The sequence below is a fragment of the Gymnoscopelus microlampas genome (genome assembly GCF_963454915.1).
Source record: "Gymnoscopelus microlampas genome assembly, chromosome: 1".
Lineage (NCBI taxonomy): Eukaryota > Metazoa > Chordata > Actinopteri > Myctophiformes > Myctophidae > Gymnoscopelus > Gymnoscopelus microlampas.
In genome coordinates, this window is record NC_139962.1 from 61,686,518 (window position 1) to 61,705,327 (window position 18,810).

The 18,810-nt window shown below is 43.0% G+C and overlaps 1 protein-coding gene across 1 annotated transcript in view; it reads left to right on the forward strand.

Annotated features, from left to right (window-relative positions):
* LOC311051985 (uncharacterized protein) overlaps positions 1 to 18,810 on the forward strand; it is a 156,567-nt gene that overhangs the window by 87,620 nt on the left and 50,137 nt on the right. Inside the window, exons 9-14 of the mRNA XM_084066730.1 lie at positions 7,947 to 7,996; positions 8,238 to 10,236; positions 14,477 to 14,650; positions 15,162 to 15,332; positions 16,122 to 16,292; positions 16,372 to 16,515. Coding sequence (XP_083922856.1) covers positions 7,947 to 7,996; positions 8,238 to 10,236; positions 14,477 to 14,650; positions 15,162 to 15,332; positions 16,122 to 16,292; positions 16,372 to 16,515 — 2,709 coding nt within the window. The remainder of the gene's footprint in view (positions 1 to 7,946; positions 7,997 to 8,237; positions 10,237 to 14,476; positions 14,651 to 15,161; positions 15,333 to 16,121; positions 16,293 to 16,371; positions 16,516 to 18,810) is intronic.

An 18,810-nucleotide genomic window follows, 5' to 3' on the forward strand; every position in this document is an offset into this window, starting at 1 on the left:
GGGTGAGAGCGACAGGCATGTCACTCTGGCCTTTTTGGGAATGGGCACAATGGTTGACATTTTGAACCCTGCAGGGACCACAGCCTGGGAGAGGGAGAGATTAAAGATGTCAGCGAAGACGCCCGCCAGCTGGTCTGCACACGCCTTAAGGACCCGGCGTGGGATTCCATCAGGTCCGGCTGCCTTGTGGATGTTGGCCCCATGCAAAGGCTGTACGCACTTGTCTCTCCGTGATGATTAGAGGGCTCTCCTCTGCTGGTGTTGCTGATGGCCCCGCTTGGCTGCCGCGGTTGGAGCTGATCTCAAACCGGCCATAGAAAGTGTTCAGTTCGTTGGAGAGGGAGGCAGGTGGGTTCACCTCGCTTCTGGTTCTTGTTTTGCAGTCTGTCAAGGTGTGTATCGCCTGCCACGTGGTCCTGATGTTGCCATTGCCGAGTTGGTCTTGCATCTTATCAGTGTAGGCCTTTTTCGCCTTCCTGATGGCGCTGTTTAGGGCCGCGCGCGTTGTGTTACGCGTTTCCACGTCGTCAGATTTGAAACCAGCATCCCGTGCGTGCATGTGTACACGTACTTCGCTGTTCATCCATGGTTTCTGATTGGGATAGATCCGAACTGTCTTTTTTGGGACTATGTCGTCTATGCACTTACTGATAAAGCATCCCCCAGTCAGTCTGGTAGAAGCAGGATTGTAGCATAGCGTCTGTGTCCTCAGACCAGACTCGGATATCCTTCTCAACGATCGGCTCCCTTTTTAGCCTCTGTTTGTATGCAGGTAGCAGCTGGATGGCGTAGTGGTCAGAGCTTCCTAGCGGTGGGCGGCGGAGGGCTTTGTATCCGTCCTTGAAGGGCGTGTAGCAGTGGTCAAGAATATTATCACCGCGGGTACTGCAGGTGACATGCTGGTGGAATTTGGGAAAGACCTTTTTTAGGTCTGTCCGGTTGAAGTCGCCTAGGCAGATTGCTGCGCAGTCCGGGTGATGATGTTCTAGTGCACTGATAGCCTGGTGTAATTCTCTCATAGCAGTGTCCTCATTAGCTCCAGGATGAATGTAAACAACGGCTACAATCACAATGCTGAACTCACGTGGTAGGTAGAATGGGCGGCAGGCTATGATTAAAAGTTCCAGGTCTGGTGAGCAGTGGCTATCTAGGATTTTAACATCTTTGCACCAGTTGTTGTTGATTAGGGCACAAACTCCCCCACCACGTTGCTTACCGCTCAGTATAGGATCTCTGTCTTTCCTATACGCGGTGAAGCCAGGAGGAGTGATGGAAGAATCAGATGCTAGCTCCGTTAGCCATGTCTCCGTTAGCACAATACAGCATGTTTTCCTCGTCTCGGTGTTATACTTAACGCGCCAGTAAGTCGTCCATAGTGGTCACTGTTCTTGATTCACACAGAGATCTAACGTTCGCTAGCAGGATTGAAGACAGAGCAGGTTTATATCCACGTTTTGTTGTTTTGACGAGAACGCCCGCTCTCCTCCCCCGCCGGCCGGGTCACTAATAATGTCACTAATAATGTACAGCATGTATGTGAATTAACATTTAGTTAAGATGTACAAACAATTAACAGGGTAATGAAATGCCTTTACAATTAATTGAATGGTCACAACTAGCTGGCCAGGCGAGCTTAAATTAGCATGTGAGCTAACCAACTCAACAGCACAGAAATGCACACACATATGGCCTCAAAAACGTCATGTACCTTACACAACATTCTACTACAACTACACATAGCAGCATTAAACATTAATATAAGTTGTGCAATACAGTAGTAACTTACTCTTCATGAACACACCCATAAAAAATAAGGAATGTGACGCTGCGGACCGTCTCAACGTGAGTTCAATGTAAACACTGAGGACCCCAACACTCGCAGGGCTATCTAGAAGCTTGACTGAAGTGGAAAACTTAGCTGCCCAAATGAGTGCCTGAACAGAACAAACGTACTATGGAATTCAGGATACAAAGAAGGGAATTTATAACACACACACACACACACACACACACACACACACACACACACACGTGCGATTACTGAAAGCTTCCTTGTTTTGTTTTGTGGGTCTTTGCAAAATCCCGAAGTGGAGTTTTCGTCATTGCACGGCACCCGTTTGTGAAGTGGGTATTTTCAAACCCTGGAGTGGATTTATATTGTGTGGAACTGAACTGTGGTTTAAATGTGACTGAACTGAATTTGAAGTGAATACAAACCTTGAACTAAGACTTTAGTGTGTGGAGTATTTCATTACAGTGGTTTGGGGTTGAAATGACATATATTGTTTAACCTCAATTACACCCAAAAAATCTGAACTTTGAACATTCAGTTGATTTTCTGTGGTCTGGGGTTTTCTGAATAATTAGGCTGAAAAGTAATCTGAGCTTGGCCCTTCGACAGTGAGGTCACAGTCGATTAATCTCGCCCACTCTTCTCCTCGCCCTCCCCTCCCCTATCCTTTCCTTTGGGGGGGGGGGGGGGGGGGGGGGCGGAGCAGAGGCGATGATTGACAGGCAAAATCCCTCACCAGCGACACCCGCAGGCAATGATTTCTTTTTTCTTTGCAGTTGAAAAGGCTTTAGAAATGTCAGAGAAAAACACCTGCCATGGATCAATGGAGTGGATTTTTTTTTTTTTACTTTCTATACACGTTTGAAGGACCATGACAAAGATTTTTAATGTGTGGTAAAACTGAACGTCATGAAACCTTTAATCTCAGAGTGTTTGTGTTGGAGCACCTCAGTGCGGCTGCAGAGTTCATGTGCAACCTCTTGCATGCGTGGCTGTGGCTTTACAGTTTTCCGTTTTCCTTCGCCGTGTCTGTAGGTCTCCAGGGACCCCCATGAGTCTCCAGGGACCCCCAAGGCGTCCGCAATGTTTTGCAGGGTTCCGAAGGGGTCCGCGATGTTTTGTGGGGGTCTCAAGACTCCAAGGGGGTCCGTGGACCTCCAGGTTTTATTTTTATTTTTTTGCGCGGTTAAGTTTACAATATCAAGCGGAGCAGACGGGGCTTGCTGTTGAACACTGTAATGATTTTGTCATATTTCATTTTTTTGTTAGTTCCCGTTACGGTGGAAAACAATCTTCAAACAGTGCAGGATGTCATCGGCAGTGTGACGACTGCTCATAACGTGTATGTTAGGGAAGACGTCCCATGGAGTGTTATCCAGCACATCAATGAGTAATGGAAAGGTCTCTCCCGCATCTGCCTTACGAGTCATGTGCTGCGTGTAGACTGTCCAGTCAGCTTCACTGATGTCTATACCCTAGTGGTCACATTTGCCTCAAATTGTCATTGGTTTGAATTCCGACAGATTTGCCCAATGAACTTGTGACAACACACACAGATGGATCTAACCTTGTAGTTTTCTCGTTCGGCTGGCACCGATATCCCACTTGTCAATATCATGTTTCTTCATCAAGTCCTCAGTTAAAGTGAGTACTTTATCGAAGTTGTGTTTTCTATTTTCCCTAAACTGCCTGAAATTTGATTTAAGGCCCTCAATCAAACAAATGCAGTCTGTGACAGATAGAGTGGACAACTGCAGTCCTTTTGTTGCACCATCAGACACCTGAAAGAACATTCCAAATGTCACTAATAGAAAGAGAAACGTTTTTGTCTGAATCTGTTGCAGAAGAGATTCTGCATGTAGTTTAGTTGGCCCGCTGTTGCTTTCAGAATATTCAGCAAGTGTCTCTAAGATCACATCAAGCAGAGCTAAGACCTCACTAACTGACCCTGACTTAGAGCTCCATCTTGTGTCTACTGACCGTTCCAGCTCCATGCACTGCCGATCTGGATGAAGCTCATTCTGAATCTCCATAAACCGTGCATGACGGCTGCTCCGAGTCATGAATCCATGTAAACTGTTCATGTCTCAAAAAACGTATCCACATGTCCACACGCTTTTGCAACACTGCAGAGAACTAGATCAAGGCGATGGGCATTGCAATGCCCATCGCTTTCGGGAAAGTGCGTTTAAGGATCACGTGCAATTCTGCATGGCTCCCTGACATCACAGAAGCCCCGTCAAAATAAAATCCTACACACAATGAGCGATCCAAGTCAAATGGTGCCAACACTTCTAGGATTTTATCTGCAATTCCATTCACATTCATCTCATTTGTGTCCATACCTTGGCTCCAGGGGAAAAAGTTAAATGCATTTTTAAAAATAAATTCATGAATGTCTCTATGTCTATCTGCATTCATTAATTATGGGGCCAGGCTGCCAGCATGGCCCCGCTTTGATATTGGCATTCTTCTTCTTCTTCTTCTTCTTCTTCTTCTTCTTCTTCTTCTTCTTCTTCTTCTTCTTCTTCTTCTTCTTCTTCTTCTTCTTCTTCTTCTTCAGAGGGAAGCCAGAACCCTGAAATCAGCCTGGAAATCTTTCAAACCAATCGTCCTCACGGCCAAAATATTCACCTTACACACATGTCTGTTGGCCAAGATGTAGCCATACTTGTCTTCTTTCACACAATGGCCCTCATTTATCAACGCAGCGTATAAACCGCCGTATATTTTTCCATATATTCGGCCGTACACCAACGTCAAAGTCACATTTATCAACGCATCCTACACAGCTGATCCGAGCTTACACTTGGTCCCAGCCTTGATAAATGTCACGGCTGAAACGAGCGTCATTTAAATAACACGCCCTTAAAATATTCTCAAAACGCCCCGATTTTACGACATGAAGACGAACCAGAATACGACCAAAGCCATAAAAAGCCAATAAGAAACAGTCGCCCCCCCCCCCCCCCCCCCCCTCCCTGGCCTCGCCGCACACGCCTCTCTCTCTCGCTCTCTCTCTCACACACACACACACACACACACACACACACACACACACACACGCGCCCGCCCAACTTTGTCTTTCATGTCCGTGTCCGCAGCGTAGCGGTACATGAGACTCGGGCGGAATGCAGTGATTCCGTGCCGCCACGTTAATATTGGAGCGTCGGGTTTATATCCTTAACCCAGCCAGGTTGTGTAGCCTACATAACTCTCTATGACATAACTCCATAACATAGGACAAGCTACTGTAAGTTTGTAGACCTCACTGTCCATGAAAAGGTGCCGTCCCGACCGCGGGACTCCCGGCGCAAAAGCGCTCGTATATTTTTGAAAATAGCAGATCTACAAGCTCACAACGCGTCGCGATGCAATGCTGGCTTGTGAGCTTGTAGATCTGCTATTTTCAATACAGACAGATCTACAATCTTATCTGAATGACTGTTAAAGCAGTTTGTTTAAATTACTTTATAAAATGATATATTTTCACAGCGATTATTTATTAGTGTAGATATACACATTTAGGAGTGGATTATGTGTGCAGATGCTTGTCAGACAGTCAGACAATGGTGCTCCGCAGGTCTAGAATGGAATAAACGGGTGCAGCCAACGTCAACAACTGGTCTCGACCAGACGTGAGATTTCAGCCTACGGTAGGATAAAGCCCACGTCAGGATATATTGATAAATGCCGAAAGGTGCGGTGATTACGCCGTACGCTCATTATTCGGGCTGCACCGCGTTGATAAATGAGGGCCAATGTGACTACCAAAGCACAGAGACATACAGAATGTGAACTATGGCCCGAGTGACTGAAGTTGGGAGTTCCATTTGCATCTATTTTCATTGATTTATACATTTGGAAGATGATTGGACACAATTCTTAACTCGCTCTTATAATCACGTTTTTGATTGTGCCAAAATCAAACCAAAATCGCACACGTTGTACCTCATTGTCTTGGGCCACTCACAGTGAAAGAATTTGACTTGCACTTTTTCCACTATAGTCATTTGTTCGGACATACGGTAGCCATTGAAAAGCATTACACAAAGCTTACACAGAGAATTCTGCAAGTTGTTGTGTAGGTAGGTGCGTGGCTCTCTTGATTAGCTACATTTGTAGCAGCTGTGTAGAAACACACACACACACACACACACACACACACACACACACACACACACACACACACACACACACACACACACACACATCCCACTGGTTATCAAAGTGTGGTCTTCCTATTGGCTGGTCTTTAAAAAGCCATAACTCTGGTTCGCAGCATGGTACCATCTAAAAACGTTGTTTGTGGACTACCACAAACCAAGTTATAGACTACCAATAGGGACAGGCTGTAATTGCTTAAACCCCACCTCCTCTGTCTTCATATTGGTTGGGCTTTGAACAGCCATATCTCCAGTTCCCAGCATGCTACAGGTCTCAAACTTCAAAGACCTAAAATTTCATAAAAACAACCACTTCCATCGTTTTACTTCCTACTTCCGGTTTGTCTGATTGCCTTTAAAATTCACCCACACACTCTCTGAGACGTTTGTCCAAATTGCGCCACACTAGCCGGTAAGGCCGTGCACCTTGAACCCAAACACGCCCCCACGGTCGTCTTGAGTGACAGCGATGCGTCCAAACACTCAACAATAGCTGCAATAGCAGAAAGATTGTTGAGTAAAAAACAAAACAATAGATAGGCTTATAGAGAACAAAAAATAGATAGGCTTACAGAGAGCTTCCCCTATTTGAAGAATCACTTCTGCAAATCAAAAAAGAATAAAAACACACATGCATGCATGTATACAGTCTAACAACCTGACCTACCCACCTGCCTACATGTACATATAGACCTATTTATCTACCGCTGGAGCATTTTTGAAGATGAGATGAATGACTGCAAATAGGGGAAGCTCTCTATAAGCCTATTTATTTTTGGTTCTCTATAAGACTATCTATTTTTTGCAATAAACTGCAATAAAGATGATGACATGTTAATTATTTAGAAAGATGGGGGCATTATATAGGCTACTCCATTCTACATTGTATTATTACATTGAGTGGCATATAGACCTACTTATTATTATCCTACAATTTAGCGAGACAAAAAAGCGGCGCATTTACTTCAGACTAAACTTGCATCCATTGGAACATTGTCCAGAAGAGAAAGGGGGGAAATAATAACTGTGAAATGCAGCAGCAAATGACCTGGCATTTATGTAATATAAGTATAAATATAATAATTGCGTTGTGTCATCGCCTTGATATATGATTGCGTTAGCCTATGTTTTCATAGCAAACACTGAGGACGGCCGTGGGGCCGTGTTCGGATGCATGACTGTCACTTAAGATGGCCTTGGGGCCGTGTTTGGGTTCCTGGGACCAGTGCTGCGTAATTTGGACACGTGGAGGTGTGGAGTTGAATGGTGCAACCCGGAAGTGGATCTGTTCACTTCCGGTTTTACCAGGAAGTGGTTGTAGAGACCTGAAACGCAACCTCAACCTCAACAGAATCCAACAGTTAAGACCGGAAGTCAATCCCACCATCGGAAGTAGGTCAAATTGCAATTTACCCCCCACAATATTAATTTATTTGACCCTACCTCCCGGACACAAGGATGCACAGACTTAGCGAGCAGCAGGCACACTTAAAATTTCTAAGAAATGTTGTTTCGAGTTTTGATTTGTATTTATGTATTTTATGAGTAGTGACCTATTCAGCAGCTGATCAAAACTTGTACGTTTGAATGAATTATTCATTTTTCTTTATTGTCAGTTAGAACATGCCTAAAACAACCTAAAATTAAATAATGGTAATTGCTAAATGAGAGACATAATCAGATTATTTGATGAATCGTTTTGATAATCACCCGATTAGTTGATTATGAAAATAATTGTTTGTTGCAGCACTATTGGACAGCTGAGGCTTGTTTTTTTTCCCAGATTATACGACCTTTACTACTGCAGGTTTAACCGGCCCCGCTTTTTACATCTGCCTGGGCATGTTATCTCTTGAGGTGCTGCGTTGCTCCGCCCGGGCCCTGTAATCTTGATAAAATCCTGTAGCGTTTGAGGCCTCATTATCTAAAAATCTTGTAGTGTATGCATGTTTAAGATAATCGTATTAAGTCTGTCTGTGTCTCCACAGAAAGAGGACTGAGGAGTCGTCCAGGTCTGATGTACCTGACACATCCTCAGGTGCATTTGTTTGTTTTAAACATATATATTTAATTTATTAATATACATGTATTGTTATTAAAGCATCTAGAATCATTCATTAATAGTTTATTCTGTTTATAAAAAATCTATAAGCTAATTGTATTTACTGATGACGTAAAAGGCAGATTTTTCACTGCAAGTGCAAATTGTAAATTATATATTTTCACATGTAAAATTATGATTGAAACTGTGTTAACATCCATGAACTGTTCTGTTACAGTGGGTGTCATTAAGCATGAGGTTTTGAAGAAATACAAGATCAGTCTTACAAAGAGATCAGAAAGTAAGAGAGAAGACACAGCTGGACCAGGGTCTGGAACCTCCTTCCGCAAGATCCACACAGCGCTCTACGTCACAGAGGGAGATAATGAACGGGTTAATATTAATAAGCAGCATGAGGTGTGGCAGCTTGAGAAAGCATCCAGGATCGAGACGCGCAGTGACGAGCCAATAGAGTGCTCTGACATCTTCAAACCCACAGTAAAACCCATCCGATTAGCTCTGACAAAGGGCATCGCTGGCATTGGAAAATCATTCTCTGTGCACAAGTTCACTCTGGACTGGGCGGGGGGCGTGGCCAATCAAGACATCAATCTCCTGATTCCGTTCTCGTTCCGGGAGCTCAACTTGGTAACACATGAGCAGTACAGTCTTCTCAAACTGATCCACGTTTTCCATCCAACGTTAAAGGAGCTGACAGCAGAGCAACTTTCTGCATGTAATCCTGTCTTCATATTTGATGGATTAGATGAAAGCAGACTTCCGCTAAACTTCTGTAACAATTCGGATGTTGATGATGTCACACTGGCAACCTCCATGGATGTGCTGATGACAAGCCTCATCAAGGGGAAACTCCTGCCCTCAGCTCAACTCTGGATAACTACCAGACCTGCAGCAGCCTCTCAGATCCCTCCTGAATGTGTTGACAGGGTGACAGAAGTACGAGGGTTCACACACGACCAGAAGAAGGAGTACTTCAAGAAAAGTGATAAGCAGCTGGCCAGTAAAATGATCTCACACATCCAGGCATCAAGGATCCTCGACATCATGTGTCACATCCCACTCTTCTGTTGGATTGCTTCTACCGTTCTGAAGAAGATGTTGGAGAAGATGGGGACTGACAAGACAGGACATCTGCCCAAGACCCTGGCTGAGATGTACTGCCACTTCCTTGACATTCAGACAAAGAGTAAGAGGAAGTATGATGAGACACATGATGTGAATCAACTCAAGGAAGCTGAAGTTCTTCTGAAACTGTGCAGACTGGCGTTTGAACAGCTGGAGAAAAACAATCTCATCTTCTGCCAAAAAGACCTGATAGATTGTGATCTTGATGTCAAAGACGCCGCATTGTTCTCAGGAGTGTGCACAGAGATCTTCAGAAGTGAGAGTGGGCTCTTCCAGGAAGCGGTCTACAGCTTTGTTCATCTGAGCATTCAGGAGTTTCTGGCTGCAGTCTACCTGTTACGCTGTTACAATGAGGGGAACAAGAGGATAGTGGAGACATTCCTGGAAGATGCTGATGCTAAACATGTTGATAAAGAAGATGAAGCTGATGAAGAAGAAGAAGAAGAAGAAGAAGAAGAAGAAGAAGAAGAAGAAGAAGAAGAAGAAGAAGAAGAAGATCCTAGTCACATGTCCCTAGAAAAAGGAAGAGAAGAAGAAAAAGAAGACAAAGAAAAAGGAAGAGAAGAGGAAAAAGAAGAAGACAAAAAAAAAGAAAAAGAAGAAGATGATGATGCTAGTCACATTTCCCTAGATGACTTCCTGAAGAAAGCCATGCTTAAAGCCCTGAAGAGTAAAAACGGCCACCTGGACCTCTTTGTCCGCTTCCTTCATGGCCTCTCACTGCCATCCAATCAGAGTCTGTTAGGAGGCCTGCTGGGACAGAAAGCGAACAGCCCAGAGAGCATCCAGAAAGCCATCAACAACCTGAAGGAGATGAACATCTCTGGTGCCTACAATCCTGACAGATGTATAAACATCTTCCACTGTTTGATGGAGATGAAGGACGACTCGGTACATGAAGAGATAGAACAGTACCTGAAGTCAGGGGACAGATCACAGACAAAACTCTCTGACACCCAGTGTTCAGCTCTGGCCCACATGCTGCAGATGTCAGAGAAAGTTCTGGATGAGTTGGACCTGGACAAATACAACACATCAGAGAGAGGGCGACAGAGGCTGATCCCAGCAGTGAGGAACTGCAGTAAGGCTCGGTTAGTATCCATTTGAATAGAAACAAGTTATAATGGAGGAAATTGTGTTATAATGTAATTTTAAACATATTGGCAGAAATGCTGTTATGCCAAGTTTACTGTCTATTTTATAGTTGGTTTCACAATGGTTGTTTTGCTTTTGAACATAGTAAGTAAGCTGACCATATTACATATCGTCGGTGTCCAGCCGGGACCAGCTAACTCCATTTTCAGTTTTTTTTTCATAAATCGACGCTATTGAACACCCTTCACATCTGTGTAAAAAAATCTAAACATTTGAACCAATGAAAAGTATTAAAAAGCGCCTCAGACGAAAACTCCCAACTCCATTGGATCCTCAAACTGTCCGTCAAAAACAAACAACTCCCCCCTCTCCTCTAGACACAGTGCTACAGCACGGCATTTGCAGTGCGCGGTGCGCAGTGAACGAGGAGGAACAACACGTAAACAGACTCCCCGTAGTATGTTAAAACTATGCAGTGTACCTGTTTATCAAACAGCACTGACGCTAATGTTATGAAAACAAGTAATTATATTTCTAAAATCTATGAAGTGTTTAATGAGGAGAGCATTGTGATAAGAAGAAAGACGTTCATAGCATTTCTGTCGCGCTAGTGTTCTACTACCTCTTAGCAGAAGTTATTGTAATATTTAAAGTCCTGTTTATTGTTGTAGGCCTATATACTAAGTGTCATGAAGCATCAGGGCATTAATTCACACGTTGTTGTGATGCATTGTGAGCTTGGAGATCCATTGTTAGCTTTTGGGAATCAGTACCCTTTGAAACCTCTCTCAGCAGCGAGTGGAGCTACTGTTGTTTGGACACCTAACTCCATTTCAGCTTGATTTCTGCTCGTCTGAAACTTCTAACTCCACTCGCGCTGGGTAAAGTGTTGATTTACCCGCGATTTGGGTAAAGTGTTGATAATATAATGACACATGCAAGTATCTCACAATATATACAGTCACTATACCAACTTTGACGAGGTAGTATTGCTTTGTTTTAAAAATATAAGGTTTTCTTCACTTTCTGAAAAACGTATATCTTGTTTTTTCGTTTCCTGAACAATTAGCGTTTTGGAGTTAGCAGTTTCGGGCTGGACAGCAGAGATATGATGGTTGTGTGTGTGTGTGTGTGTGTGTGTGTGTGTGTGTGTGTGTGTGTGTGTGTGTGTGTGTGTGTGTGTGTGTGTGTGTGTGTGTGTGTGTGTGTGTGTGTGTGTGTGTGTGATTAAATGTCAATAGGTCAATTTGGTCATTTTGAATCCCTAAATAGTGCAGCAAAATTTTGATTTATTTGGATACACTAATATATCATAGCATTATTAAACAATGTTTGTATAAGTCATAGTGATAGTGATAGATAAAGTGGTGGCAGTAGTTGTAATTGTAGTAAGCAAGTCGTGGGTTGCAGACACAATTATATTTTTTTGTGAATTTAGAAGCCAGTTAAATGCAGCCAATCTGAATAAAATATTAAAAATATGATATAAAATTAAAGCTGCAAGCAGCATGACTGGGCCTTTGCACCTCTGTCCACATTAGGAGCACATATCAAATAATTAGAACACGGAGAAGAGCTAAACAACTCTAATGAAGGACAAGTATTTTCAACCGAGTCCAGTGAGGTGACTAATGACTCTGGAAGTTATGGCAAAAGATAGAAACAATGAAATAGGGGGCGTGGCTAAGTAACTGCAATAAAGGAAAAGGACTCTCAACCGATCTCGCAAGTGGAATCTCAAGTGGCGTGACTCAAGTCTCTATGACAAACTGTTCAAAAGTTATAGCAAAAAAATAGGAACAAACACATATCACCATATTGGAATAGGGGGCGGAGCTAAGAAACACCAATGAAGGACATGGACTTTAAACCAAATCCAATGAGGTGACTTACAAGTGGCTACACCAAGCAGGTCAAAAGTTATAGCCAAAACTATCATATGTAAACCAATCAGAAGAGGGGGCGGAGCTAAGTAACACCAATGAAGGACAAGTACTCTGAATAAAGTCCAATGAGGTCACCCACAAGTCTGTGCGACAATCAGTGCAATACTTGCATAGACAAAAGAAAAGCAAACTTGACATGGTAGATTGGCTATTTTCACTTCCTGTTTGGCGGTGAAAAATGGAAGTTTGATGCTTTGCCACGATCATGCCGTTTTACAAAAACTCACGCTTTTGATAACTTTTCATCGTTAAGGCTTTTATGTGCGCTGAGCGAGTTTGAGGGGGATCTGACCATCCTCCTAGGAGGATTTGTAAAAGTTCGCACAGGCTTGGCACTGGTAAATATGCAATACAGATCATGTACAGCAATTTTAGTAGCAGCAAAAAGTGTATGAGCCAATTATAGGCAATTATAGAAAGTAAAAATCTGTAAAATATATATATTGTTGATCATGAGCCCATAGATGCCAAAAATATGTAGTAACAGCAAAAAGACTCATTTTAAATTACAGCTGCAAGCAGCAATGACCGGGTCCTCGCAGCTCTGTCCACAATACAAGTCAGTATGGCAATCAGCTGAAAAGTTAGGCTACATAGCTTAAGCAATTACAGCCTGTCCCTATTGGCCGTCTAAGTGCACCTAGCAAGTTTCTGAAGTTTAGCATGCTGGGAACTGGAGTTATGGCTGTTTAAAGCCCAGCCAATAGGAATTGTAGATTGGCTATTTTTACTTCCTATTTGGCGTTGAAGCTTGACGCTTCACCACGGTCACGCAGTTTTACGAAAACTCAAGCTTTTTGAAAACTTTTAATTATTAAGGTCTTTTGTGTACTCTGAGCAAATTTGAGGCAGATCCGACAATCTGCCTAGGAGGAGTTAGTTAAAGGACCACCCGTGAAAATGGCGTGAAATGCACAGAAACGCCACTATATATTCAAAATGGCCGACATCCTGTTGAGTTTAAGTCATGGCTCCAAGATTTTTGTAAGTCGGGACATGATACAGGTGTGCACCAATTTGCATACATGTAAGTGAAACCGTACTGTGAGGCTTCAAGCACAAATTTTGTAGGCTACTATAGACACTATGCAGTGAGAAAGTGACAATACATAGCCCTGGGAAGGCCACCCGGTCGAGTGGAGTTCCCCTTTCTAATTATCGCTGCCAGGCTAGACGGCCAAAAGCCGGAGATTATGTTTTTGGTTCTGTGAGTCTGTCCATCTGTGATTCTGACTGTAAACAGTTAAACTTTGCACGCGTACTCCCAGTAGGAAAAGGAAGAACCGTAGGTCGTACAATGACTCCAGAAACAGAAATTAGTGGGATGGGCTTATTTCTTACAAAATAAAGCCATATTATAATGAACAGAACATCCAATAGGTCCTGTGCATAACTGTAGTTCCTTTTTCCAGCCACATATTTGAACCGGGAAAACATATGAAGGTGTCGTGTGTTTACATTTCAAATCTGTTACTACAATGGGACACTGACCCGGAACAGGAAATGTTCATGCCAGCCTCTGGAAAAGGGAACTCCATTTACAGTCGATCTAATTTGTATTGCATTGAATAATAATAATGATAATATTTAATTTGTACTGCACTTTAATTTGACTAAAATCTCAAAGTACTTAAAAATGTTTCACATAAAAAAGAAAACAGCATAGAACCCAACTATGAAGTACTTAAAAGGTTAATAAAATCACACAAAGGCATAGAAGCCTAACTATAAAACTTTACAAAAAGCTTTAATTCACTGCCAGACTTATTGCTGGCCGGGTTTGCCCACTGCCAGAGATTTTTCATTGAAAAAAAAAAGTACTCAGGAGCTGAGATACAGAATTTTAAAGTTTTAAGTTAACAAGGAAGTGGATGGGAGTCTTTTCCTTCGAAAAATCATATCTCCTTTGTCTTTGGGTCAAAAAAAAAAAAAAAAAAAAAAAGTTTTTGAAAAAAAATTAATTACGTTTTTTACGTCAGTGGCAGGATTGGTAAACGGGAATAATTACATTTATTACGTCAGTGGCAGTGAATGAGTTAAAGCTTTTTAGTATTATTTTTTTAAAGCATCAATAGCCTGTGGTGCTCTCAGGTGGTATGGGAGGGTATTCCACAGACAAGGAGCAGCCGAAGCATGTGCCTCATGACTGATACAGCCCTTGGGTTGGCTACCGGGCCTGGCAGGTTATCTACACTCAGTGGAGAGCACTTTTCTAGTTGGTATTGTGAGGCTGTAAATAAACTAATTGTTTTGCAATATTAACATTTTCCCATTTAATATGTAATTACAGACTTGTTGACTGTAACATCAATGAGACACACTGCGAAGTTCTGTTCTCAGCTCTCAGCTCTAAACCCTCCTACTTGACAGAGCTTGACCTCAGTTACAACATCCTACCGTCTTCAGGGGTGGTGCTGTTGTCTGAAGGACTGAAAAGTCCACATTGTGAACTGAAGTCTCTGAGGTCAGTAGTCCTGAAGCTTTTCCTTTTCTTCAACCATGATTGTTAACTCAGCAAATTTGTTTAGCAGTGACTGAATACATATAGGAGACTAGTGGGCGGGTTCTGGGTTTGGTCTCTGCAAAACATCACTATCTATGACTTCGTATCTCCCAGGCATATAGAGGTTTCCAGCATTTGGAGTGCTTATGCCATCTCACAATCTACATGTGCAGGTGTGTGTAGTATTTGGTTGGACAGTCCTTGTAACTAAGCAGCCATAGGGCAGGAGCCTGTCTGTTTCTGTTGCGTGAAGCAGCTTGATTTACAAGCACACCCCCTGGACCTTACACTTGTATGTTGCAGGGACTTACCCCCAATTCAACCCTTGATGCTAAACCAGGAACTAGTTTCAGTTTTGTAATAGAAGCTTGGCGTGTTTGAGATTTTGATTTCTTCGTTACAGTTTCATAAACACACCAAAGACACTTAAATTAGACAATTACATGTTCATATTGTGTTCATCTACATGCAGGTTGAGTTCCTGTCACCTCTCAGAAAGCGACTGTGGACTTCTGGTTGTAGCTCTCTGCTTTAATCCCTCCCACCTGACAACATTGGATTTGAGTATGAACAAGCTGATGGATTCAGGAGTCAAGTTGCTCACAGATGCACTTAAACTGAATCTCAAACTGGTGACTCTGAGGTCAGTAGTCCTGAAGTTTCTCCTTTTCTTCAAACCTGCCTGTCTCTACCCCTGGTGTTCAGTATGTGGGTTGTAATTCTATGTTGCATGTTGGTCAAGCAGTATCTGATTACATATTGACACTGTCGGGCAGAAACTAATATCCAAAACTGTTACTTTTCAGGAAATGAAAAAAACTAAACAAAAAACAGTTCCAATGGATCTAGTGTAGTTATTATTTAGTCACAAGCTCTTGTTAATACTATTCATTGGTGAAATATTTATAGACAGACTTAACCATGTTCAATCCTTGCATCCCTATTTTGGGCATGCCATTATAGATGATTTGTTTTTCTTTTTTTCGAGGTTGTAGATCACCTAGTTTTACTTCTTCTGCCTGATGATGATATAAGAGACAGTGGGATAACGAGGTCCATGAGGCCTCTGGGTTTGGTCTTGGTTTCTGTCATTCCAATCAATTCAATCAGGATCCTTGCTGTGTGTCATTGACTTGAATCTATGCGATTGGCTAATACATCCCATAAGGCTGAGGGACCGGATCATTTTAATTAATTGCTAGGTACTGGCGTTGATCCCCTAAGCCAGGCGGACAGGTGCCAGATTGGCTAGTTCTAGTCGATAGCATCGGGACCTGTGTTGGCACACCCATCAATTTTGCGTGCCTACCCAAATTCTGCCACAGCTACTGCCCCGTTGGCTCTCTCCCTACAGCCTACCACACAACAACAACCCCTGCCACACATACCGAAGAGACTAACATGTTCATACTGTATGTCCATTTCCATTCAGGCTGAGCTACTGTCTCCTTTCAAAGAGCTGCTGTGAATACCTGGCCTCAGTTCTCAGTTCACCCTCTAGTCTGAAGCAACTGGACTTGAGTTTCAATGAACTTCAGGATTCAGGAGTCAAACAGCTATCTGCTGGGCTGAAGAGTCAACATTGTAAACTTAAGACGCTGAGGTAAAATATGTTTTTCTATCTGTGTGGATGTCCACTTGAACATCAGCAGTGGTTTGTTAAAGTCTCAATTTCTCTACAGCTTGTCACATTGTCTGGTCTCAGAGGATGGCTGTTCTTCTCTGGCTTCAGCTATAAGCTCTAACCCCTCACCGGACCTAAGCGAGCTGCAACTGGACCTGAGCTTCAATTACCCAGGAAACTATGCTGGACTGAAAACTGTCAAGTGAGTAGAGACTTGCAGTCTGCTTGGAGTTAGCCAAATATGGCTAATAGTTAGCTTAATTTTCAATACTCACCCACTGTTTGCAGCCAAACGCGGAATTGTCTGCGCTCCATTAGTTATCGACACGAGTCGTGTTATTATTCCTTCAATTTTCGTGTATTGTACATCCCAAAAAAACTATTATTAACCACGCTATGGTGCCGTAATGACTTGTCATGGAAAAGGGGATCGTTTCCGCATTTTTCTTCTTCGGTGGTGTAAAAAAAATAGCGTGTTGCCAGATGTTGAGAGAGAAATAAGCCCAAATAATTATGTGACTAATAGGCTACATGAGCACTTTAAACCTATATGCATCGGCTATTTAAAAATAGACGATTTGGAAATAGCATATCTACAAGCTCACAACAAATAAAAAGCAACTACCAATATTTACGAGCAACTTAACAGAAAATGAGTTTGCTTATAATAAGCAGACATGGCAACACCGGGTGCATTTCGCCTTTCCGACATGTCGCCTTTCCGACGTTAACGAACCCTATACCTGACCCTAACCCTAACCGCACGCGGAAGCCACTAGTCGGAGTGGCGAGATGTCGGAATGGAAGGAGCACCCCGGCAACACCAGTTGGTGACGTGTTGGTGTGTGTGTTGTTGTGGAACGCAGCGGCGAAACACAAGCGTTTTTTTGCATTTTTTTCAGACAAACAAACACATGTACACTAGTGTGTGTGTGTGTGTGTGTGTGTGTCACCTACATAGTCAAGCTATATAGTCCGGAGGATAGAGACAAAAATCGTTCACTTCTTCATAAAAGCATGAAACTTGGTACACTTGTACAGTTTGGGCCCCTGAACATTTTCAGATATGGAAAAAAACGCCCCCTGGTGACCATGGAGGCCATTTTACTTGCCGCCATAACCAAATAATGTATTTTGCATCATAACTCTTGAAACAAACATGATAATACAGAATAGGTGATGTCTACACGTATGTTTTGATGCTCAATGATTATAATAATATCATGTACAACATCATAAACTGTTCAGGTGAATAGGTAATGGTTAATTCAATCATGTTGTTTGTGTCCAGGTAGCTCAGTTAGTAGAGCACTCACCTTTGGATCACAAGGTTCTGGGTCCGATCCCAAAGAACCTTGGTGTATGAGTAGCATGGCTTGGGTAACTAGGACATGCATTAAAGGAGAGATCCAGTCATTTTAGGTGTTTGCTTTGATGTGTCGCTATTTCCTCACCCACATACCAGGGGCAGAGAATCCCATGTTGTCCATTGTGGAGGCCCCTTCCACCGGCATAATGGGAGCAGTGTGGAAGACTGAAAATCGCCTGTTTTAACAGCTCCAAACGAATGCTCGTCATGCAGTCTCCTGATACTCTCACACACACTGTTTGTCACTTATGAGCTGCCGTTCATACAAAACTATGTGAAAGTGGTCCTCTGTGAGATTCTCGTGTCTCGCGAGATTTCCCGACGAGCGCTTCCCCCCTCCCCCGCCTGTTCAGCTCTGTTTACATTCCTTGCACGTGCTCCTGCTGCTTCTTCTCATTCATTCTCTACTTTTCAACGGAGCAGCATCGTCTTTCAACAGAAATACATTCTACAATGGCCGGAATTGATGATGATTTCATTGATGATGATTTTGAATATAATGTAGAATTGGATTATGGTGACGAGCCGTACCTGTTTGAGCCAGCATACACTGACGAAGAGCTGTGTCTAATGCAGGAGGCACGGATCAACCAGGCAGCAGCAAACAATGTTCCATTGGTTGGATAAACAGAGTTGAGAACAGAAAGTTTGTTTTGGTGTAAATTTGGACACTGCGATCTAAAGCCAACAGCTGACGAATGCAAATGCTGCAAAGAACGCTGCCAGTGGGTGACTCATTTCTGAGGGAATCAAGGAACTCTTGGAACAGCTGGAGGATGTGAGCACAAGATGTATCATCTATGAGCACTGTGAAGGATGTCTGGGCCACCAGATCACGGAAACTTGAGATGCTCTTAAGGGCGTCTTCCAGATGGTGAACCTCTGCTTTGTGGTTGATCTGGATCCACGACAGAAACCCCTTCCAGGCTAGCCTCATCATCGCCTCATATACAATTTTGTGAAGCGTCACAGCACGGTTGTACTTGCGCCCTTCCGTCACAGCAGTGATGGATCCTTCTGCAATCACACCAGACTCCACACACAAGTCACGCAGGCCAGCATCCTGAAACCTCTTCCAAATGGTTAATAGGAGCTTACAGATGGTATGGAACACCCCCATTCTCAATA